We start from the raw sequence: 24,415 nt of genomic DNA, 5'->3' as shown, positions 1-24,415 counted from the left end.
ATGAAGCCCCTCCCTTAACCCCACCCCTAAACCTAATGTCATTGACGCTAAAGTAAATTGTATTAAAACGTATCAATAAGATTGCATGAATTTATACGAATTAGCCACCTCGTAAAATAGTTGCGAATTCCTGTGAGATGCCTGTGTTGAAATGATTCACATTTAATATCAAATACATGAACATAAATGAGAAACAGTTCAAAAAATCTGTTCTAAAGACTTGCATTTTTACAAACCACTCAATTTTAGATAAAATCTCATTTTAAACAAAATATTTTACATTTCTGTAATAGTAGGTTATTTGCAATAGCAACAGTATTTAAAGTCCCAGTGAAATTAAAAAATGACAATTCTTATTTTTTCATGAAATATTGCAGCGTTTATAGGAAATAGCTTATATTTTATTATATTCAATTAAAAAATGTATATTACATTAAATAGCTTACGAATTGTCCTTTTCACTCGGAAATGTGTCAGAATGCAGAAGTAAAAAAGGTTTGCAATTTACGATTCACGGGGACTTTGAGACTGTAGTATTATACTTTTAAGGAAAAAATCATTTAGCATACCCTACATTTTCAATTATTAAATAAATATTTTAATAAATGATTGACATTCTTCTGCCAAATCATTTACAGAATTGTACAGTATACATCTAAAAATTGAACATGTATAATAGCCTATAGGCAGATGTATAGATTAACATCACACATCTTACCCACAAACCCCACTCTTCCTCATACTCTGAGAAACCACACTGTCATCCAAAGTGACTCCAAAAGCTAAAACAAGTAGAAAAATGACCTGCAATAAAACCTCAGGTACACAGAATCTACCAACAGTGTGTCCTGTCTCTTGTTCAGTGCTTGGAAATAACGTACACGAACCGCTGTGTAGGTTTTACGATTTACGCCCACACCATGAAAAGCAGCCATATCCAGGCATTTGTAAAAGGCACAAATGCCATCCATCACACGGCACAGAACGCCAAAGGCATACGGCGAAACAGCAGAAATTAATAAACTGAAAAGCTAAGACGACTTTCTCTTGACGATAAGTTCAAGAGAAAGAGACAAAAACAAGGCTATCCAAACCATTCCAAGTGCAATTCTTTGTCCTTGTCTTTGTTTGTTTGTTTGTGCGTGCGTGTATGTGTGTCCCCTTTCTATTTTCCCAAATAGCCATTGTAATCCTGCCAACAAGCTATCACCTAAGCTTGTAAAGCTCCCCGGGGACTGAGGTGTGCTGGGATATTGTAATGAGTTGGTCACCTGTAAACGCTCCGTCAATTACGAACACAAAGGGCCAGGAGAGAAGCTAATGGGTTAGAGGATAAATGCTAAACGTGACTGCAAAGAGCATATTTAAATTCATTGATGTGAAATAAAACCAAGTAAGGATCACAAATACGTTCCAATGTGCTTCAATATCAATAAGTTGCCAAAGCGTCTGTTGCGGATGAGTCATCTCTGCATATAAGGCAAACATTACGTGGGTGTAATATTCAGCTCAAGGGATGATGAAGTTGGACCTTGCAGCTCATCGGAAACCGCACAGTATTGAGGAAATATCAGTTGGCTCCTCAACTCTTATTACGCAGCAAACAACCACTGCTCCGGGTGTACGTGTGTTCACCACTTGCTGTGCGTGTGTTCACTACTCTCTGGATGGGTTAAATGCAGAGGTCACATTTCGGGTATGGGTCACCATACTTGACAAATAGGTCACTTCACTTCACTTCAATTCACTTCACTTAATAACTCGCTCCGAACGGCACGTAAGGCTGGTCAGCGCCACAAATAGGCTGCCACAAGTGTCAATGTACCAACCGCAGAGGATATGATTATACATTATGCTCTGAAATGACCAAGCTTTGGTTATTCATTTTCCATGCCTCAGCTAAACAAGCAGGGTTAGATATCATGGATGTCTCTAGACATTATCCATTTTTAAAGGGAAAGTTTTAATTTCTTGTTCAAATATTTTGCCTAGTATCAGTAAAGGCCCATTTCACAAATATCCTGTCAGAATAAAATGGTGAATAAAAGTGCCCAAGCTGTCAGTGGGGTGGTACCCCTTTAGAACGTACATAAAGAGTGCATATTAGTACATCAAAGGTATATATTAGTACCAAAGGTATAGGACCTTTTAAAGTGTATACCCTCCCAGTGACAGTTTGGGTACATTTTTGACCATTGACTTTCTTCTGCGAGCAAAGATGAAGATTTTTTTAAAGAATCTTGTTAACCGAACAACGGCGGTACAACGGCCATTCACTTCTTTTGTATAGACACAAAACCATAAAACCAAAAGTCAACAGGTACTGTCGGTGTTCGGTTACCAACATTCTTTTAAATACCTTCTTTTGTGTTCTACAGAAGAAAGTCATACAGGTTTGAAATGACAAAAGAGTAAATGATGACAGAATTTTAATTTTTGGGTGAACTATCCCTTTAAGCAATTTGTAGGTTGACTTTCCGAAGTGTGTACAATGTGGCCCTGTGTTTCATTCATAACATTCGTAACAGGGCTGGGTGATATCGCGATTCACACTAATTATATATATAAAAGAACTGCACTTCAAGTACCCGGATGATGCACTTTTCAACCGAAAATATGAAGTGTGGAACTGTGGACACGTCACGCACTCAACAGACCCAGTTTCGCTTAAGTAGTGGAAGGGAGGCGGGGCTATCAGACGCTGCTCGAGCAAAACTCTCCTGCAGAGGGATAACGCTTCAATCTGATGATGACTAAAGTGATGCTGGGCAAAACAGATGAAAACTACATTAAATGTACAATGTACAAGCTGATTTTTATTCACACGCATTGTGCCGTGCGACTGATGTCATTTGCGCTCGTCTGGGAAACCGATATACTTACGGTTAGTATAAAACTGTTTAGTATTCCATTTGGGACGATACTACTATTCTAAAATTCATACACTACATGGTTGAGTGCATAGTGCATAGTAAGTCATTTGGGACACAGCTGTAATTTCCTGGAACTACAGCTGTGTCCCAATTCGGGGGCTGCATGCTTTGAAGGCTGAATTTTAAGGGCGATTGCGTCACAGCAGCGCAACTGAAGGCTGGTAAGGCTGTCTCGATTCAAAGGTTGCTACAAAAGCAGCCCCAAAATGCGACCTTATTTCCACAGGTTTTTAAGGATAGAACGAATGTATCTTTCACAGCTTTGGCTATCCCGAGATTCATTGCGTGCCTGTAACGTCTTGAAATTTTTAAATAATCTATCAAAACTTTAGTTAAATAAAAGTATGTAACTCACAAAAACGGTCAATGTCAGTGTTTTAATATTATATATGATGTTGTTAATTCACATTATTGGTGCATTATTGTGTTTTTTTGAATTTGTAAGGTTGGTTAATTTAATATACAGTTGGGCTGTTTTAATCTACATAAACGTCATATTCTCGAAAATAAAATATCATTTTTCTGGCTCCGTATTTGTTTAAAAAAGTCAGAAACGTTTCTGCTGTGTCCTGCTGTCACCACACAACAGGAGCAGCAGGTGACGCAAATCACGCAATTAGGAAATCCTCCGCGAGGCTAGACGGTCTTTTCAGTTCGCTTTCTTGGACTTTTGAGGCTGCGTGCTTTAAAAAACTAGGTCCTTGGCCATTTCTCAATATGCAATATGTCTGTACTTGTGTCCTTGTGGACTTGTGAAACGTCATCAGAAGCAGCCCAAGTACTGTTCCAAATCAAAGTTCACATCTAGCCAAGTACAGTTCAAATCCCCGGATGTGTTCTTGCTCTGCCCCTTTTATCGAGGTTGCATAGGGAGGTGACTTGTGCGGACTTGATAGGGCCATAACCCAGAATTCAGTTCGCTCCAACTGACGTTCCGTAATGGCAGAAGAGAGAACGCACAACTGTAAGTAATACATTTGGAAATACTATTGTTATTATGTCACGAAATGTAGTTTTTGAGGCGAGAATATAGTTGTTTAGACTTCAAATCTGGCGTTGAATTATAAGGTTAGCCACTATTTGAAAATTTCTTCAGACGATTTCAGGGGTTGGAGATCCTGGGTAGTCAGCGCTTATGTACCTGCCTAGGTGCTCCTGAAATATACTGCTGCCAATAGCGTTGCTGTAGTGGTTCAATTTTGATTGATTAATTGATTCTTTTACTTATTTCACTTTCCTTTTTTTCTGCGTCTAATTTTTCCTCGTAACGTCCAACACTTTCCCACCCCTGTCTTTCCTGCTTTTTTTATTTGAATTGAAAACGAGAAGAGTCCGTTGTTTGATATTCAATTTTATTTCAAACGACATTAATATAATCAGAGTAGGCAAATATTTCCTGAACCACATATTAATGTTTAATAGTTTTAAAATACAAAAGAGGCAGCTGAATAATATCGTATTACACATGTTTTGCTAATTACATTTAATATGTACATTAAAAATAAAAAACGAAAAGATATACAATGCCGCTGATTGAAGCATGACGTACTGAGCTGCGCTATCAAGTACGCTGCTGTTCCATTTGTAAAGTACTAGACTTGCCTCCTTGCGTCTTCGGGAGTTCATTCTTTTTGAGTCGAACTTGCCAAGTCCGATCTTGGAAGGACGCAAGTCCGGACTCTGTGAACTTGGTATTGAGAAATGGCCCTTGTTTTTTAGTCTGCAGCTTACGTGTGTAAATCGTTCTTCTTCTGTTTCCCATACTCTGAGTTTCTGCGCAAGAGTGCCTTCTGGCTTTCGGATGTGGCGGCATTTAACCGCAATTCATTGAGAAACTGAGAGCATAAGAATCGCACGATATATCGTCCCAGTAGTAATTCGTAATATTGGAATCATTATTTTTGCAATTACAGATAAATCTATAAGATGACTGTAGAGACTGAAATATCATAGGGAGCTATGGGGTGGTCAGGTCAGGCTATTCTCAACAGAGGCTGCAGTGACCCTTCTGCAGTTATATTTCCAACAAAAATGAAGTCCCAATTACAGTCCTTTCTTCCCAGAACGCGGTCTTTGTTATCTCTTTGTCTGGGTTTTTTACAGTACAGAGAAAAGAAAACAGCACTCAGTAAGCTGTAAAACATCATTTGGAGGGTCTAAGACATCTGCTGCTACTCCTAGAGCTGAAGGAGAGTCTCGAGAGTAAATCGATATACAATACAGATGGGCAAAAAGAGCACCCGCAAAGTTCTGTCATTACAGGCCGGCCTCAGACACAGCTAGTTATGCTAATAGCCGATTCCTCTGGCGAGCAATGTTTACCTGGCCTCCTACTTGACAAGTCCCATGTTTAGACAAGCAGTTGTGGGAGAAATTCTCTGATGGTTTCCACCTAAGACAGACTCACGCTGAGAGAGCGAGAGCGCCGGGGCTTTCGGATGCTCAGTTTGCTTTACTACATTCACCTGCCAATCATGCGATCTTTAACAACGAACTGCGACTTGTGGAAAAATATCTTGGTGCACGACCTCCTGTATGTGCGATGCATAGCGTCCGCTCGGCTGATGTTTTTCTGCTGGCTGATTTTAGGACCGTCAATGGTTAATGGCATGGAGATGACTTGCTAGGTGAACCACACGTGGTAATTATGATGAAAGAACACAGGTGTCCCTTTGGAGCACATATCACCGTCATTGGAAGACCGCACAGATTCACAGACCCACACCCACGAAGACAACGGGATGCGGCGATAACAGCAAATATAAATCTGGCTCGCGGAGAACAATAAGACCTGCTGGCTTTGTGTCAAGCTTATCCAGGTTCTGTTGACTTATCAGGCGGCATACAGACGCGTACCGAAGACTCGGTGGATTACAGCAACCACCATCCAGCTCTGAAGTGCTATTGTCTGTTTCTCCGCTGTAATCCAAGGCTGTGAACGCAGGAGTGTGTATTACAATTACACTGATGAGTACATTTCTTGTCTGTAAGATGGCCCTAAAAAGCCTGTTATGCTATTGTTTGGGTGTAATGAATGTTGGAAACATAAAAATGAGAATGCCAAAGCGCCTACCATTTTTAGAAACTGTTGGATAATTCAGACAACAACAACTCTAACTGTTAAAGTGTGGGGTGCTCTGCGCTGTGCTATAGATATGAACGGTAGCTCAAATGGTTCAGTTTATTGAGAAGCATTATTCTACACAACTTTCTTTTTTTATGACTGACTTTCTTCTGTGGAACACAAAAGAAGATATTTTGAAGAACGTTGGTAACCAAACAACATGGACCCCCATTGACTTCTATTCTATTCTATTTCCCAAAATATCTTCTTCTTCAAGAGTCATACAAGGATTTCTAAATGACGAAAGGGCGAATAAATGATGACATACATTTAAGGTTTTAGGGTGAACTATTGCTTTAAAAGGATAGTTCTTTCTTCTGCAGAACACAAAAGAAGGTATTATGAAGAATGTTGGTGACCAAGCAACGGCGGGACCCATTCACTTTTATTGTCTGGACACAAAACATAAGCAAGCCAATGGGTACCGCGTTGTGCAGTTACTAACATTCTTTAAAATATCTTCTTTTGTGTTCTACAGAAGAAAGGAAATCATATAGATTTAAAATGACAAGAAGGTGTGAAAATGATGACAGAATTTTTATTTTTGGGTGAACTATTGCTTGACTAGCATTAATATACGGTAATAAAAAACTAAAAACCAAGATATTTAGTAATGTTTGGATATTTTTTTACAACAAATATACACTTTTCTAGTCAAACATTTTATTGGGTAGAAATATTGTTGTGGACAATGCACATTACCAATAACTTTGGAAATAATAAAAATGATCCAATCTGCCCGATTTTGCATAGAAAAAAACTACTTTTATCTTCTTTAAAATATTTAAATATCTGGTTAAATAAAGGCTTAATCCATTCTCCAGGTTTCTGCTCTTTGTCATCCTTTATAAAGCTGACGCCGAGGGTTACACAAATCATGCCATCAGGTAAAAGCCTGTCACCTTACGCTAACCACAGGCTGACACCAAATACATTTTAAATAAGAACTATGCCTCGAGGCATAATACACGGATACAAATCTTACTGATGTAATGAATTCTGGTTTAATCTCTCTATGGCTGACTCCTTCATACAGGAGGCGTCCTTGCATATCAATGCACAGCGCCAGGAAAAGCAGGTTATGATTCAGGAAAACGTAGCGCAAGCATGTCTGCCATCCTCAAAAGTCAAACACTGAAACGATGCCTTTGGCAAGACGCCTCTAATTACCAGCGAGTATCCGGGTTGCATGTTACTCAAAATAGCTGAAAAAAGGCAAACGCTTCATCTCTCAGGGCACGGGCACGGGCACATGACACGCATACCGTCCTTCTAGAATAGGTCACCCTGGCTGCAACAGACCTGAACGAAGCTGGCGTCCTTCCTGCGAAAAAACGGAATTTTAGCTTTTGTATTTATTTCGCATCACACGACTTTTCTTCCAGGAGGCTCCTGTGGTCGGCTAACCGTTCAAACAGCCATACAAAGACAACAAAAAGTGACTGGTGAACCAGACAATGTCCATTGTAAGAGGGGTTCTGGAGGCCAAGCACCAGCGGATCTGCTCTATTAGTCAAGACCGAAACGCTGGGAGACTCACATCTGCATGAAAGCGTACTGACAGAGCGTTTCTTCTTATGCCATGGGCATCAAGGGCTAAAGATGCTATACTTGACCTTCAGAAGTCTCTATGTTTATGCATAAACAGTGTGTTTTTAAGCATGCCCTGCACTGTCAGCTTGACATCTGTTTGCGAAGAGCCTACTTCGGTTGTATAAAATCCACTATATGCAACTGCCAAAATCATTTGTAATGCTGCTCAGGATTTCTTAAACCTTCTCAAACCTTCTCTATCGCTTTAAGTGCGCTGGTTGCACCTTTGTACTGTTTTTAGCTTTTAGTTGAGGACAGAAACGTTGCTTGACGTTTTGGCAAGGCAACAATAATGACATAAAAATCAATGGTCCAAACTTACTGTGGCTGTTGCCCGCAAGTTTCAATGGCGTACTGATGTGCTCTTGCTAACTTGGTTTCCCCCCTTGTTTACTATACCTTATTATAATGACTCAAAACAGCAATATGAAATTTCTGTGAAACAGAGAAGGATAAAGAAGATAAATATCAAAACAGTTCACTCCAATTCCGTCATTATTTGCCAACCTTCATGCTGTTCAATACCACTTTGCTGGTTTAGGAATGCTTTAGGAATCTTAATGCAGCTCCCTAATGAGGGTTGTAAGAGACCAAATATGTCAAGCCCCAAAAAGGGTGAAAAAACATAAAAGTAGTCAATACGATTTATCAGCTAGTCTACTCGAAACTCAACGAAAGCTTTGTGCGACAAAATCTGCTCGTTACTGATAACCTTTAGCTCTGGATTTAGTAACGGTACAGTGGTTTTCACACGTAGGAACCATTCACCATTTTAAATTCTAGGCAAGAACGCAGGCTGGATGTCCAATTTAGTTAATGGGAATACAATTTGTAAATACAGATTACATTACACAACAAAGCACACTTTTAAGGTACAACATTTACTGTGGTTTTTTGAAAGACACTATAAACTGTCTATTTATTGAAATACATTAAATTGACATTTACATTTAGCGAACGCTTTTTATCCAAAGCGAGGTAAACAATGGATGCAATTGGAACAACATACCTATAAAACAAAGGTATAAAACAAAACAAAACAAAATACCTTTATAAAAGTCCATAAAATGTCTACATATGTGCTCCAAAGTAAAATAATACAGGTTTAAACCAGTAAATATGATGACATGATCATTTCTTAGATTACCACATATTCAAAATAAGACACAATTCAATTCTTTGATTTCTGTTTTCACAGATAACCACAAATGATTAAGTCATATTTTTCTCTTCCTGCAGCGTCAGACTGACTGTGAACCCAAGACTAAAGAAAGATCTTACTCCCAGGACATTGCACGACTGTATTTAACCAGAAATCCCCCGTCGTGCTGTGCAAGCGTTGCCGTACCATTAAAGAGCCGTTACACTGAAATATTCACAGAGCGCTTGACAGGAGCTCAGGTATTCCTGTCATCTCTCCCCCAGATTTTACATGCTCAGAAGAACGTGCGTCAGGTTACAGCGCCCCACACACATCTGTTTCTCGCTGATGTAGCAGTTTCAGCACATCAGGAGCTCAGAGGGTCAGTCGTTTAGAAGCTCTCGGGATGGAGGGTCTCTTCCTTCAATTACATATGAAAGCAAACGTTTCAAGGTTGGTGATAAATACATCAATTCGGTACATGTGAGATCATGTGATCCTTTAAACTTCAGCCGCTGTCTGCTGATATTTCTGGAGAATGGCATCATAAATTGCGTTTGGCCCAATTATCTGCTTTGACGATGTTAAGAGCTGTGCTAGATCCAAATTTTGGTCACTGGGTATTAATATGTAGATATGCATAATTATAAATACTATAATAATAAAGTGCTTAAAGGGATAATTCACCCAAAAATGAAAATTATTCTTGTCATTTCAAACCTGTTTGACTTTCTTTCTTCTACACAACACAAAATAAGATATTCTGAAGAATATTGGTATCCGAACAACGGCAGTACCCATTCACTTCTATTGTACGGACACAAAACCGATGCTCAGAACCAAAAGTCAATAGGTAAAACCATTGTTACCAACATTCTTCAAAATACCTTCTGTGTTCTGCAGAAGAAAGAAAGTCATACAGGTTTGAATTGACAAGAGGCAGAATACATTTTCATTTTTGGGTGAACCATCCCTGTAAAGTAAGAAAACTAAGTGTATGAAAGTAAATATTACCATACTTTAAATAATTATACAGTATTAAAGCAAAACGCAATGAGAGGCTTTGTGTTATAGTTACACCAAAAAAACACCAATGCTCATTTAAAATGTAAATTAAACTCACTGTAGACTTTTTGCAGATGCCAAGCACAAAACAAATGATAGGACATTAGTTCGGTTTCAATTCTGTGATGTCATGCGGGGTAGCCCATCCCACAATGAAATCTCATTGGTCAAAAATCACACTCAACATCATTAAACACTAAACTAAATATTCTTATTAGCTGTATTTTTTATTTTGTTTTTAATGGGATAAAAACATGACTTCTTGCAGAAAACGTATAGCCTCGTGTGTGGTTACGCTGTAATGTGGTCAAAAACCCAATTGGTTCCTAACAACTACAGTAATTGAGAAATGAGCAGTTTGTAGTAATTAGTGAAATTGCCTGAAGCAATGAGTTAAAATAACAGTAAAGTAGTTAGCAAAGTCACCCTTTCTATTTTTCTCCTATACAGCAGCCATTAAGCGGCATTGATTTATTTTATACACACTTTCATTATCATCATTACATCTTTATGGGGGATAAGCGTTCCACCAGCACAAATAACAAACATATCTTCCTTGTCGAATCAAATAAGGGCAGTCGGGTGGTACAAAATGTGTCATTTATGGCATGCGGCAAATTGTTTTCAAATAATTTATAGGGGAGTGAAACACCTTTATGGCAACCTGATCAATTTGATCAGTTAATTACTCAAAATGTCAATCTCTTTTGACCGCCTGTTGCCTTTATAACGATTAGCTAGCTTTCCAGCTGTCTTATCTGAAAAGAGCACAACATGGTAGCTAAAAAGTCCTAGACAGCTTCAGGCTTTAAACAAGGGTACGGACTTACACAGCCTTTCCACGCTCCAGAAGTCTTGCAAGGGTTTAGAAGAACACAGGCCAAAGGCTTAACGACTATCAAGGCATTTTCTAAACAGTGGACTTTTTTCTAGCCATTAGCATGCACGGCTATAACAGCCAGAAGAAAATAACAAGGTCAAAGGTTCCAAAGTGACCAAAACAAAATGTTTGAAAATCCTCTGAAGCGCAACAGCTTTCAGGCAATATTATGCTAATCTTCTGAACCGCGTTAGAAATATAAACTTCCAGTTAAACGTTTAGATCACTTGACTGAAATGTTTCTCATAAACATTTACATTCATTTATATACATCAATAAGATATTCACTTCTTACATTAAAGATTATTTATTTTTTAAATAAGAATAGACTGAATAATTAACAAAAAACAGCCTATAGACAGTTTTATCAGATGTACGCACCTGGCCCGAAGTTAACTTCTGGTCTGCATTAGTTTATTGATCAGTCTGACTAGTGGCTAATAATATAACTTATTTATATTTTATTTTATTTATATTCATATTTTATTGTATAATAATTGAATTAAATTAAATAATTAGTTAAATTCAAAGGTATATATTTAAATTATTTTTTTAATAAACAATTTGTGGAATGGGTCGTGTAACTTTATCGCATTTAAGTTCAGCAAGTAACGGTTCTTCTACCGGTAACCCAAAATAATACTAGCTAGACATACTGTTAACTTGCTAGCTAATGTAATTTACTTGTTATTTCTAGAAAAAATCTACAAGGACTCTATTCTTTGCGGATGTGTAGCGGAAGTTAAGTTTGGACCACAAAAGTAAATTATTACTATTATTTTACATTTTCAAAATAATAGTGAATGAAAAATAAGTGAATCTAAACATTTGACTGGTAATGTAAATTCCCATATTATCTTAAGATATTACACCAACTTAACGCTGTTCTCTTTTGACTCAGCGGGTCTCACTTCTACAATCCATGCAATTATCATTTCTGCACACCTGACTGCTTTTACAAGCCAAATAAGAGCAACTGCAGCATCTGTTCCAAGACGGAAACCACTTTCAATCACTTAAATCCTGCAGTTAAACATGTGGCATCTGTCTTATATGCAGTAAAACTATATGATCCATTTCTTAAGGGTGAAAGTACGGCCCTGTATATGGATTTGTGTGACGGACGAAATCTTGTTAAACAAGATCTCACTTCAGATGCTGTGGATGACCTGCGGCTCGTTTAAAAGAACCAGCTGATAAACAAATAAAATTCCATCATTTGAGATCCACAAACCATTATGTCTTTTTATGGAGCGCTTTATTGATTGTGCACAGTTGCATTGTGAAATGAATTGATGTGACATCAGGGTTCCTGGGCTTTGATAAGGATCTGCAAAAGCCAAAACAACTTAAATACTTTCGTAGAATGTATTTATTCTTCTGTATTTAAAAGTAAGAGTCATTCAGCCTAACTTGACAGCATATGCAAACAATCAGCTTTTATTCCAGATATAGAACAATATGTGGAAGCTGGAAGATTCAACATGGAGACTTAATAGCAATCATTTTGATTGACATTAGCCTTAAAGTGGACAAGATTACAATGATCCCACTTAAGAATAATCACAAAAATGATGAATGATGATTCATGCCAGGTAATTTTCTCTCCAGGGCATGTTCCTTCCAGCTGCTTAATCCACAACGCACCCAAACAAGATGTGAGTTATGACGCTGAACTCGTTCATGGCAGAACACAATAATGAATCAATATCCACAACAATTATTTGGCCATCTTAAATTCGAATTACTCAAGAATGACACGGCTGCGTCGGGCGTTCACAGCGTGGTTGGAAAGGGCCCATATTGCCGTTGAATGCGAAATGCGACTTCTTATTCCGACAGTGAAAACAAGTCACTCAACAGCACAAAAGCTGACAGACTAGCCCTTATCAAAACGCTGTGCAAAAACCCGTCTCCTGAATGCACGATACCCCGGAGGACCTAAAAACGAACTGCCGTGCTTTTTTCCTCTCTAAGAAGAGATTTACAGAGCTGCAAATCATATCTCAACTTTTGAGGTTTCTGAGAAATGCAATCACATCCGATAGATCTAATTGAGGTTAGTGCCCAAAGGACATGGAGTGCAAATCCTGTTAACCACAAATGAGTCTCCAGGAGGACCTGCTGGAGGCATATAAAGAAGGCAGATCAGTCTGAGATAAATACCACTGGAGGTGTTTCCATCATTACCCTAGAAACAGAACCATTGCTGTGAGATCGAATGGAGGGATTCACGCTCCCCTTTGGGTCATTAGACGGCAATCCCAAAATGCATTTCTGCCGCCGTTTCATTAGGCATCCAGTTCATGTTAATTAAAAAGGAAAAAAGGTAACTAAGACAAGGTCTGGTGTCATATTCCAGGCACCAGGTGAGAGGTGCAAGCATAGAGAGCCGGGCACGATCCGACATGTTGGCATTGATTTCCTGCATAATTTGCTTGCGGGTGACACGGAAAGTGCTGACTGGGGCATGCTACTCCTGCAATCTGCATTAATTCACAGGTTAGGTGAAGATTAGCATCGATTCTTCTGCCAGGAGTTGAGTTGGGGGTGCGATGGTGAATGTTTCACCGCTCAGGAATGATCTATGAAGGGCTAAATCAAGAGGACTTTAAGGTAAGGAAGCTAACCTGTAATGGAAACAGTTACCCAGCAGCCCGTGAGCCTTAGTAGCTAGATAGAATATGGTCAGTTAATTTCAATAAATAGGAATTGAACTATTATATATAAACTGCTTAATTTTAGGGAGCAGGAAACATATTTGCCTTTATTTCCTTTTATAAGCTATGATGTAATCTTCTGTAAATGCTTCTCGATGAGGCATGACTTTTCCCATAAGGCTCACTTTTTGTTTAAATAAAGGGCTTCTGATGACCAAATAATGATCTTTTTGTGCTAGAGAAAGGGAGTAATATTCGCTTTAAATTGCAGTGCTGCAAATTTCATTTTGCTATTTTTGGCACTCCATAAAGCCAATGAGAGAGCTTGCTTTCTGCATATATCCGATACTCCACACACCTTTTGATTGGTCCTGAATCCGCATTCATACAAATACATGCAAAGTCAACGGATACATGTGATGGTGTCTTTCTAAAATCATATGAAGAGTTCAGATTCAAAACTCCATCAAAAATTTGATTTCAACGTTGCGTGCTCTCCACACATAGTACGTAACGTTAGTTAAGTAATTTTGCTTCAAAACCCGCTAAATACCACACTCTGCCCGGTCTGAAATATCTGATATTGCTGAAAGTAAATGCAGGAGCCTGATGAAAAATGCTCATTTAAACGAAAAGTCACCTGACGGATTTAAGGCGTTTTGCACCTGAACTCTTCATATCACATTAAAGCAAGCATTGTAATGAGATACTATTTGTGACCCTGTCTGTGCAATCCAGGCTAAAGTCTCATAATCTAATTGAGATAACAAGCATCAACGTTTGATTTCAAACATTAATTTCAATCTTTTACATGGTAATACTAAGTCAATCTTAAAGACAGCGAGGTCATATTTTCAATGTCCTTTACATTATGTAGGATGATTTTATGTAGAAAACAGGAATTCAAAAAAATGACTTTAGCTGGGTTTTCAGGCTGGGTCACATATATCCTGCATACAATTCAACAAGAACATGATGTTATTCATCTGAAATCACAATAAATAGTGTCAAAAACAATGTCCCGACTGGCTGATGACACGGACTTACCAATACTGATATCTTTGACAAAGACAGCACACAAAACAAAATTTACATTTTCTGATTTTAGAAGCCGTAACAAAAAATGTCCATAGATGGAAAAAGATGCCTCGTGCTTCCAATAAGGGTGCACTTTATGATATCTAACAGCCCTGAATTATACGATACTTCAGGATTACAATAGTTAATAAAACACTCACAGGAAAGTGCTTCATACCCTATATTTCTGAAACACATCATTCATCAAAATCAGGTATTAAAAACAATTTAGACAACAATCCCGGCGGGATCTTAACGTTTTCATTGTGATGTTTAAAGGATTACGCTGTATTATGGTTACCTTTGTTACGCCCTGCACACAGGTTTTTTAATATAAGAATGTCTGAACTGTATATTCTTATATTAAAATATAAGAAAAAGGAAATGTTTCTCATGCTGTTAAAGAAACTGGAGGACTTGAGGGTAAATTTATTTTTAATTGGGCCAGGAACTGCTATGAATCACCGGCTGAGGTGAAGGTAAGTGGGCATAAACAGACTAACGTTCAAGCTGGGCCAATTCTCAGTCCTCTGAAAAAAAAACAGTCATACTGCCTCAATATCAACCACCACTGAGCCTTTATCAGATTCTTCTGTTTTCCAGCCAAACGGATGGTTGACTATTTATCTTTAAAAGGTACAAAACACAAATAAGGTACAAACATAAAATAAAACGGACCATTAGCAGTCACAGCTTTGGATCTTGTGCGTTTAAGTAATGCAGAGTTGTTTAGAGCTAATTCTATACAAAGATTTTTAACCACGCCATTGGTGCGAAACACCAACTGATCCGACCAGACCCGAGAGCTAATGAGCCCGTTCAAAGACAATAGTGCAGGAAATCGAAGCGATGGGAGACGTGCTTATTGAAAGACTTTTCCCCAGACGCAGAAATCAAGCAACCGAGTAAATTATGTTAAGAAAGTGGTAAACAACTTTATTAGACGCTCAGACTGGGACTAATTACAAACGTCTGTCTAATTCCTCGTACAAACAAAAGTCACAAGCAAAAACACTTTGTTTCAAAGTCCCCATTTAGGATGTCATTTCTAAAGATTTTTCGCACATTCGTGCATACGTCACTACCCGCATGCTTCAAATCTCTTCAGAAGAAAAGGGTGGCGATTAAGAAACTTGTCAAGTGTTGAAGGCAAAAAAGATGTGTTTAAATGTAACATTTCCCACAGCAAAAAGCTTTTAAAGGTCTTTCATTCACTTTGTGAGGAAGAGACAAGAAAGCGAACGAGATAAAGAAAAACTGCCTCTCCAATTTTTACTTCACGGAGGCTCGGTACCAAAACTCCCATTAGCTAGAAGTGTGAGGGGGGTAGTGTTGCATTGCAGCGTGTCCCTCAACTCCACCAGGGCATTCGTTCGACAGCCCGCACCTTCCTTTCCTTCAAAAACACCTTGAGACTGCCACTCAGTCACCTGCCTCCATCAGCATATCAAACACCCAAATGTCAACCCAGGTGATTCAATCGATAAGATCCTAATATTTTGTTACCTCGGACCAAATGGCAGACAAATCCCCCACAATCCCTTGCGTAAACCGCAGATTTCATAAAAGCAAAGCACGAGTCGGAGTTGAAGAAGGACGGGGCTTTGATAAGGCCGTGACACACCTTTGGAGGAATCTGCTGAGGTGGCAGTGTTGTCTGCATAAGAATGGGTTTGATGTTACATGTTACGGCAGTCAAATGAGCCATGAGTGTAGCAGCGGTGTGTATTTAAATATATAAAAAGGATGCTGTTTGGCATCCTGCACTGCCGGGAAAAAAAGAACAAAACTGTACCTTATAAAGGTACAATAGCCGTCACTGGAGTGGTAGCCGCAAGTGCTCCTTTTTGTACCTCTAAAGGTACAAAACATATTTTTTACCTTATTTTTGGCACCTAATTGCACATTAGGTCATTAGGGTGTATTTATGTACCCAAAAAGATAAAACATTTAGAGATACAAAAGGAGCATTGAAGGCTACCACCCCAGTAATGCTAAAAGGTACAGATTTGAACTTTTTCTACAGTAGTGCTTTATAGCTAGATGCAAGACTGAAACATAAATAGATAAATGGCGGCGTAAAAGCGCAGTCTATGAAAACTCCTGTGAATTATGACTCAGCCTGAATCAGATGATATAGACTAATTATATCAGCTTGTTTGTAATAAATAAGGATGTAATGAATCTGGCGAGCATGAATGAATCAGGCTGTTCAAACTATTTATGAGAAGACTTTTCTATTAAAAATAAGTAACTGGTACATAACCGGTACATATTGAATAGTTCAAGAGGTTTTGTGTTAAAATACTTTTGTATTTACACTTTACAATAAAGTTGTGAGCATTTGAAGACCAAGCAGAATATTCTGGGGTGACAAATGTGCATGCAGAAAGCGGCAAGCCATATGAGCTTGCCATTATTTACCACAAACTGCCTTTATACTTAACTGTATACATACTTGTATATATATTTACATTCCCTTGGTTCTTATTATAGTGTGTAGCTTCCTGTATGATCAATGACTATTTGTGTGGTTTGTGATAGTCTGCACATTTCAGTTCATTTGAACGGTGGCTACAGTCTGATGTTGAGATCTCACGACTATTATAAACGAATGTGCAAGCATTTATTGATGCTCAATAAGGTCATACAAAATACCACAGGCATGTAAACTTAAACAGAATTCAGTTATGATGTATACATTATCTTGTGTAAATAACGTATGTACTGTATATTCTGAAAGGCAGCAATAAACAAAAATAAACAAAAATACATGATTTATTATCCCCCTCAGAAGCTACATAAGTTATTTTTTTCATACAAATAATATATACAGCGCATTTTTTAGACCGCCTGTCATAATAAAGAGAAAACACAAATATTTCAGGAATCTGTCAAAAACTAGTTTAAAACTAAACATTTTATTGTCATTTATTAAGCAAAAAACAAACCGAAACAAGCATATAGTCTTTTATTAACGTTTTAATCAATTTGAGCAGGCACATCCAACTTCTCTCAGAAGTCAGAAAATAATCAAGAGTAATATTCAACCATTAAAACTTCTTTTTTATTAAGGACTGCAAGTAAATAACCGTTTTATTTTTTATTTAAAATGCCCAATTAAAGTGCATTACTATTTTTTGTCTTTCTTGTAAAACAGTAAACTAGAAAATAAATGGATAACAATATTTATATTTTAACATACACTACAATGACAAAATTTCTATTACATATACTGTACTGGTGGATTAACCATTACACCGGTTAATGTACTATGTACTAATGTACTGATCTGTTAGTTTAGGGCAGCTGTGGCACAAACTGTGTACATTATATATTACATGATTTGACTTTGAACAAAACAGGTAGGATTAAGTCTAATGAATATTAATAACATGAAGTCACAGTTCACACGCAATATTAATATTTAATATTCTCTATAAATCATTTTCAGTAGGTCATTTGGACATGATAGAGCGGTGACAGGTTACAGAGTCAGAAACACAGCATGGTGTGACCAAGCATGGCACTAAATGCTCTAATCTCATCTGAAGCTGTCCTGCTCAAACCGAGCTAATCCACATAAAAAAGACAAGCCAGATGGTCACAAGCAACTGCTTAAATCCCGTGCAGGATCCCTCATGACATGCCTGAGGTTCCTGCTATTTACCTTGTGCCTCAAATTACAACCGTAAGCCTAGTGAAGAAGCAGCAGGCGGCAGCACCTGGCCTCGCGTTACCGTGGTGCCGCTCTCAAAAGTGGACAGGCTCAGAAGCAGTCCCAGGGGTGTCGTAACACAGGCGTGCTCTCCGCTATGGAGATCGCCAGCTCCAATCGGCATTATGCTTTGAGGCATGCCGTAGCCCTAAATCACGCCACCCAAGCTGGAATGACCTCATGCTAGTCCATCTCAGGTCGTGAGGAATTGTTAAATGAATATTACCACCGATAGCACCTAAATTATCTCGCAGCGGGAGCCACATGGCCCGAGGTAGGTGCTTCTCTTTCACATTCATCCCCTTTTATTACTTCTGTCTTGGAGAGTAATTAAGGGATTTCAACATTTCACCTTCGGCATGTTGTATCATAGCTCACCACCCACAATGTAATCCGCCTTCTGTTCTCAGAGCTGCGTACGGGGTTAGTACCCCGCTGAGCTGTGCTCAGGGTTCATCTCCCTGGTGAAAAGCACAGGATCACTAGAGCATAGGCGACCTACAGGGATGACGCTTGTACCTACGCCGTGACACCACCACATGTTGTGCTCTCTGACACGCACACACCTTTTGGACCTAAGCCCCCTGCTATGATCAAAACAAGCTTCAGGACACTGGTAATGCAGAAGGCCGTCTGTCCTACACTACATTTCACAGCTCAGTAGGGTTTTACTGAAACTCTGTGATTCGGATACAGACTCACTCATCATCTCTTGTCACAAATAGAGAGATGGATGGATGGGGGGGCGGTGTGTCATGCTGTGGTAGACGCTGTAACTCTGATATTCCAAACAGCGACTCAGACGCGCCCCAGATATTAGTTTCTGAGAGTATGACAGAGAGGCCAACACTGTTAGCTTATGGGATTAGTGTTTATGCATGAGTGCCTTTGCACAAAGGAGTCTGCCCAATGTCGTCCACACACACGCACATACACATGGACATACACACACACACAGACGCACGCACACACAAAATTGACCCTCTCTTTTTTCCATCAGTACTTAATCCACTACCTCAATCTTTCTGAACACACGTTTTACAAACAAACATGTTTTCAATGGAAATGATAAATAATGTGTAATATTTGTTTATAAAAATATTCCTATACTATATTTTTACATTATAATAAAAAGAGTATGAATATATACCTATTTTACGGTTTATAATATCTTTAATATTATATATAATACAAAACAAAGAAACATAGCCTATTTGGAAGAATGTTAGCAATTAGGATTTCTGGGGCACCATTGACCAACATAGAAGAAAAAATATATATTTTTGTTGTGTTGAACACAAAAGATATTTTGAAGAATTTAGGAAAACAACCCGTTCTGGGGCACTTTTGACTACCATTTTAAAATGTTCTCCTATGGTAGTCAATGGTGCCCCAGAAATCTCAGTTGCTAACAACTGAACCAAGAAATTTATAATATACATTTATAATTTGGAACAACTTGAGGTTGAGTAAATGATGACAGAAGTTACATTTTTGCGTGAACTATCCCTTTAACTAAATACATACTGTAATTATTTACTTATAAATCACAGAAAAATGATGCATCTTGCACCAGTACTAAACAAGATACAATTCATAGTTGAGGTCAAATGACGTCAATGTCTCACAAACTTCACAGCCGATAGACCAAAAACTAGGATTCCTTTCTTTGTGCATCCATTAAAGCATCTCATCAAAGTAAGATGCAGGCCAAACTCATTTCAGGAGCGTGGTACACTTTTCCCAGGACACCCCATGGGACTCAAAGGCAGCCAAAAATAGTACTAAGTAATTGAGAGCGCATGTCATGGCAAGCCTGACGTAACACAGAAAATACACATGACAGGAAAGTCCCAGTACAGATGTGATCGCTCTCAGGAGCAATATATCACTCTCATCATCCAATGCCATTAGAGAACCAAATGGTGACAATATGGCTTACTCGCATCACCTGCAACCTCCGCATGGAAAAGACACTGAAAGTGTGACTTACCCAGAAGATGAGGTTGAAGACGAACATCGTGTATTTCAGACAGCACAGGCAGCCTCTCGCCATGTTGAACTTCTTGAACTCTAGAAGGAACACAAAGGATAGATCCAGGTAAAAGACAACGTACTTGCTGCCTTTAGGAGCCTTGTACTTATTGTTGCTTTTGTCTTCCCCGCTCTGAGCGGCGGTTTGCGCACGGGGGCCCGTGGACCCGTAGAAAGCTCCGGCGGTGAAGCCTCGTCCTCCGAACGGGCGTTCGGAGGTGGAGGCTTGAGCGAAATCGGAGTCGCGACTGTCCACGGAGGGGCTACGGTGGATGGCAGATTCCTCGCTACTTGACTTCTCCATGCTCTGAAACGGAAGGCTCGTGCTTTAATTCATTCTCTATCATGTCTCTCGGATAAACCCTCAAGAACCTTGAACTTGTGCACTAATCCTTAAAAAGCAGTTAGTCTTTTTACTTCACACAAAAAAGTTGTCCAGACACTGATGCTGTGGAACTAAGATGGAACGGTTCAGTGGCCCCACAGCCCCCCTGCATTATCCGAAAGCGTTAGATCCACCGGCAGGTGCACGTCGATTTGAACTTTTAGCACCTCTATAAGAGTGTCCACCCCAGATCATCCAGCGTCCGGGTCGGTTCAGCTGCTTCCCACACTTCTGCTTGCTGACCTCAGCACAGCCTTTCCACAGAGAGAGCTGATGGGTTCCCACAGCCTTCTAACTTCCACCCCCGTTCTCCTCTCCTGAGGATGAGACGCTCTCAATCTTTCTCACAGCTCTTTCTATGACTCTTCTCCCGAATCAATCTCGCTGCTCTCATTCAAAGAGACTCCTGCGCTGCCTGCTGCGCCTGTGTTCTCTCCTCTCTGGCTGCGCTCGCAGTCACCGCTCTGCTGCTGATACACGCTATTATCGGCAACTGCATCTAGTGGACATTCCCTCCCAACCTTGCGCAAAGCTCTATCTCCCACCTCTCTCTCTCTCTCTCTCTCGCTCTCTGCCTGTAGTCCCCTCAGCCCCTCCTCTGTCATTCAGACCACCAATAGGGCGACAGCTGCTGGTGCTAGCCCCTCCCTGCAGATAGCGCAGCTTTTAAGCTCTTATCATCACCGTGCTATATGCCTATACAAGTTCAGCGCTCTTAACCGTGATGGCCGGCCAGAGGAAGTCTGGGAGGGCAATGATGAATTAAGAAATCATGAGCTGATGGTGTAGGTGGGGGAAATGGAGATGAAACTGTACGAGTGCATGAGACTGTACGTAAACTGAAAACATGAAAAACGACTGATCTTTTGACCTCCTTAATAAGCCAATTAGGGGGAAAATAAGGCTGTAGATTCTCAGTTCGTGCTTGTGGTTTTATTTCATTAGTTGACTAGTTCTAAGCCGTCTGTACATTGCATTCATGTGCTAATCACATATGATTACGTGTCATTTGCAGGGAAATGGCTGTGATGTCAAACTTGTGATCGTAATTGGAGGTTGAGTGGTTGCAGTGCGTGACCGCCGTCTACTGCTTTTACAAAACCCAGTATCCGCGCTCTCTCGTTTCTGCGTAAGGAGCGCGGAAAAATTGGCAGCCTTGGGAAATATAGCACCATTTCAAACATGGGAACTGGATAGGAGCTCGAAGATACTATAGGCTTTCCCATGGAAAGCAAGGGTTATATCTTAAGTACCTGCTGCGTGCTATTCGCTCACATGTGTTTTATAGATTACATGAGTTCGTGAAAATGTACTGTAAATGTGCATCGGTTCATTTTCGCTTCGAATGGTCTGACAATTAAACATTTGGTATATCTGGATCTTAAAATGGGATTTGAGGGAGAATAAAAATATCCCTTTTTGTCTTTCCAAAATGTTTGGTGTAAAGCCGCATTGAAACGATGCACATTGGGAAAGCGCTATGAAAACAACATTTAATTGAATAAATTAGCACAATTTCAGCTCTCTTTTATGTTAAATTATGTGAATAACATCTTAATCTTGAGTGTTAAAACTCTACCCTTTTTGCTTATCTCAGAACATTTTTTAGTTATCTCCTTACACACATTTACATGAGACAAACTCATAATAGGCAAAAAGCAAAAACTGTTGTCGAGTGCTGGTTTGATGTCTGTTTTTAAAGCATGATAAAGAATGTTTTACTGGCTAAGGCAATTATTATTGCTCAGGGGCTTCTTTAAATCTCAGTATAAGTTAAAGTATTAACTGTAGCACATAATGTGACCTGTCCCGTTGATGCTACGGACAGGAAAGATGCTTCAAATCATGCAACTTGTTTATTACTTTCTAAGCAAATACACTATTGATTTTCACATGGCAGACTTTAAAACACTCAAAAATGCTGTAGACTTTAATTAAACCACCAGAGTAACATGCATCTAGACTGACCTGCTTTGCTACTGTAGTAAACAACAACCCAAAGGACACAAGCAACACCCAGGCAACCACCCAGAAGACCCTATAACCTCTGCATGTTTAAGCAACTCTTCTTCTGAAAATGTAGAAATTTAGTTCACTTTATCGTCATGCCAAAGAAATGCTAGTGTGAATGCAGAGAAATCTGGCTAATCAGCCGGCTGACATTGATCGTTGCGTTTGGTCACAATACTGTCTCTAATTTAAAGCATCTTAGTCCTTCAGACATCCACGATGCAGCATTTAAATTGTAGAATGAGTCACGACCAAACAGCTCGTAATATCAATGCTATCGACAGCACTCTGGAAGGTGTTGATTGGAGAACCAGGCTCGGTTCAGACCTGGAAACCCCATGTGGAAAGAACCAGAATCCAGTGCCTTTCAGATTAAAGTCATCAGTCTCCTGATCCCAGTCTGCGTCAATACTGGTACTCGGACTGGCTGGGATTCGTTTGGCCACCTCCAGGGCAACCTACTCCTATCGACAGGCACAATACTGAAGGAAGCACACACACATACACAAAAGTCTTGATTCGGGAATTAATGAAACTTGCAGCAATGTCCTAAAGCATCAGACATACATTTGAGGAAGGACTATCCATTACACTGAACATATACTTCAAATATTAGTTGTAAAACAATCTACTGAGTTTGCTGGATGGGAAGGTGTTTTATAGTGAAGCCCAGAATATATTGTATATCATCACTATGATCTTAAAACCCATCATAAAGTCTGAGTGATGGGTGAAGGCCATTCAGGAACATGTCTAAAGTTGAAAGAAACTATAAGAAATTATGTTTCTTCAGTTGTTTAAAGGGATAGTTTACACAAAAAATGAAACTTCTTTCATCATTTTTTCATTGTTATTCCAAACCTGAATGACTTTCTTCTGTGTGAAATATTACATTCTGGAGAACATTGGTCACCAAACAACATTGGTATAGACACCAAACCACAGAGACATTTCTCAAAATATCTTTTTATGTGTTTCATAGAAGAGAAGGTTATTCAATGATGAACGAATTATTGTTTTTGGCTGAACTATCCCTTTAAGACCATTTCTGCATTGCAACACTTTTTTCATGACAATTTAAATATGCGGATATTTAATCTTTAAAGTTTAAAAATACGTGAAGCAAAATCTTGGTACATATATTCGGTGTATTAGAATGTTTATAATTTTTTACAAAAATAAAACCAAGACACAACATTTTTTTGGAAAAGATTAGGAAAAAAACATTGTCAGTGCAACATTGCAGCATTTGTCATTAAATTATAAAAACATAAATTATACATTTGATATATAAAGGTATAATTAAATTATAAAAATAATAATAATCTACAGTATGTTCACATATTGCTACAATACGGGAGCATAAGATTAAAGTAATGAGAGTAAAAGAGGGGGCGCTGAAATTTTGCAACAAAAAAAACGTAATGGTTTAAATCCACATAATAATAAAAAAAGAATAAAATGTATTTTCTGTTGTTTTTGGTGTGAATCATTTTGTCATGGGATTAGTTTGATGGAGAAGTTGACATTGAATGTTTATTCCAGTCAGGGTCCAAACACTGCTGGGTTTTCTGCTTTGCATTACTCCATCACAGCTCAATTAACACATACACTAATATGTGAACACATGCAGAGGAAGGGCCACATCCAAAAGAGAGGTGAAACTTTAAGAACACTGAACTGAAACTGGACTTCAGTCTGATCTACACTACAATCAGTTAAACCCCATACCAGCGTGAATCAATAAAGCCGAAATGACACAGAACTGAGTGAACTCTGCCTCAGTGGTTTCCTC

The 24,415-nt window shown here is 39.0% G+C and overlaps 2 protein-coding genes across 9 annotated transcripts in view; one reads left to right on the top strand and one right to left on the bottom strand.

The window, feature by feature from the left end:
* Positions 1-24,415, bottom strand: part of tspan9a (tetraspanin 9a) — a 169,030-nt gene that overhangs the window by 55,248 nt on the left and 89,367 nt on the right. For 5 of the 6 annotated variants that reach the window (XM_057347715.1, XM_057347718.1, XM_057347714.1 and 2 more), the window contains one exon: positions 20,185-20,264. In XM_057347715.1, the coding sequence (XP_057203698.1) occupies positions 20,185-20,247 (63 nt within the window). In that variant the 5' untranslated portion in view covers positions 20,248-20,264. Of the gene's footprint in view, positions 1-20,184; positions 21,176-24,415 lie in introns of those variants that run through there. The other variant, XM_057347713.1, reaches the window with a different exon arrangement.
* The window catches only part of ttc38 (tetratricopeptide repeat domain 38), a 114,043-nt gene that overhangs the window by 74,278 nt on the left and 15,350 nt on the right, over positions 1-24,415 (top strand). For 2 of the 3 annotated variants that reach the window (XR_008963992.1, XR_008963990.1), the window contains 2 exons: positions 8,890-9,244; positions 12,348-17,214. The exons of the other annotated variant lie outside the window; for it this stretch is intronic. The gene's annotated coding sequence lies outside the window, so the exon portion shown is untranslated. Of the gene's footprint in view, positions 1-8,889; positions 9,245-12,347; positions 17,215-24,415 lie in introns of those variants that run through there. 3 annotated transcript variants of the gene reach the window in all.

This window comes from Triplophysa rosa, linkage group LG12 (assembly GCF_024868665.1).
Source record: "Triplophysa rosa linkage group LG12, Trosa_1v2, whole genome shotgun sequence".
Classification (NCBI taxonomy): Eukaryota; Metazoa; Chordata; class Actinopteri; order Cypriniformes; family Nemacheilidae; genus Triplophysa; species Triplophysa rosa.
The sequence above is the reverse complement of the archived record's forward strand: the minus strand, read 5'-3'. Positions and strand labels throughout refer to the sequence as shown.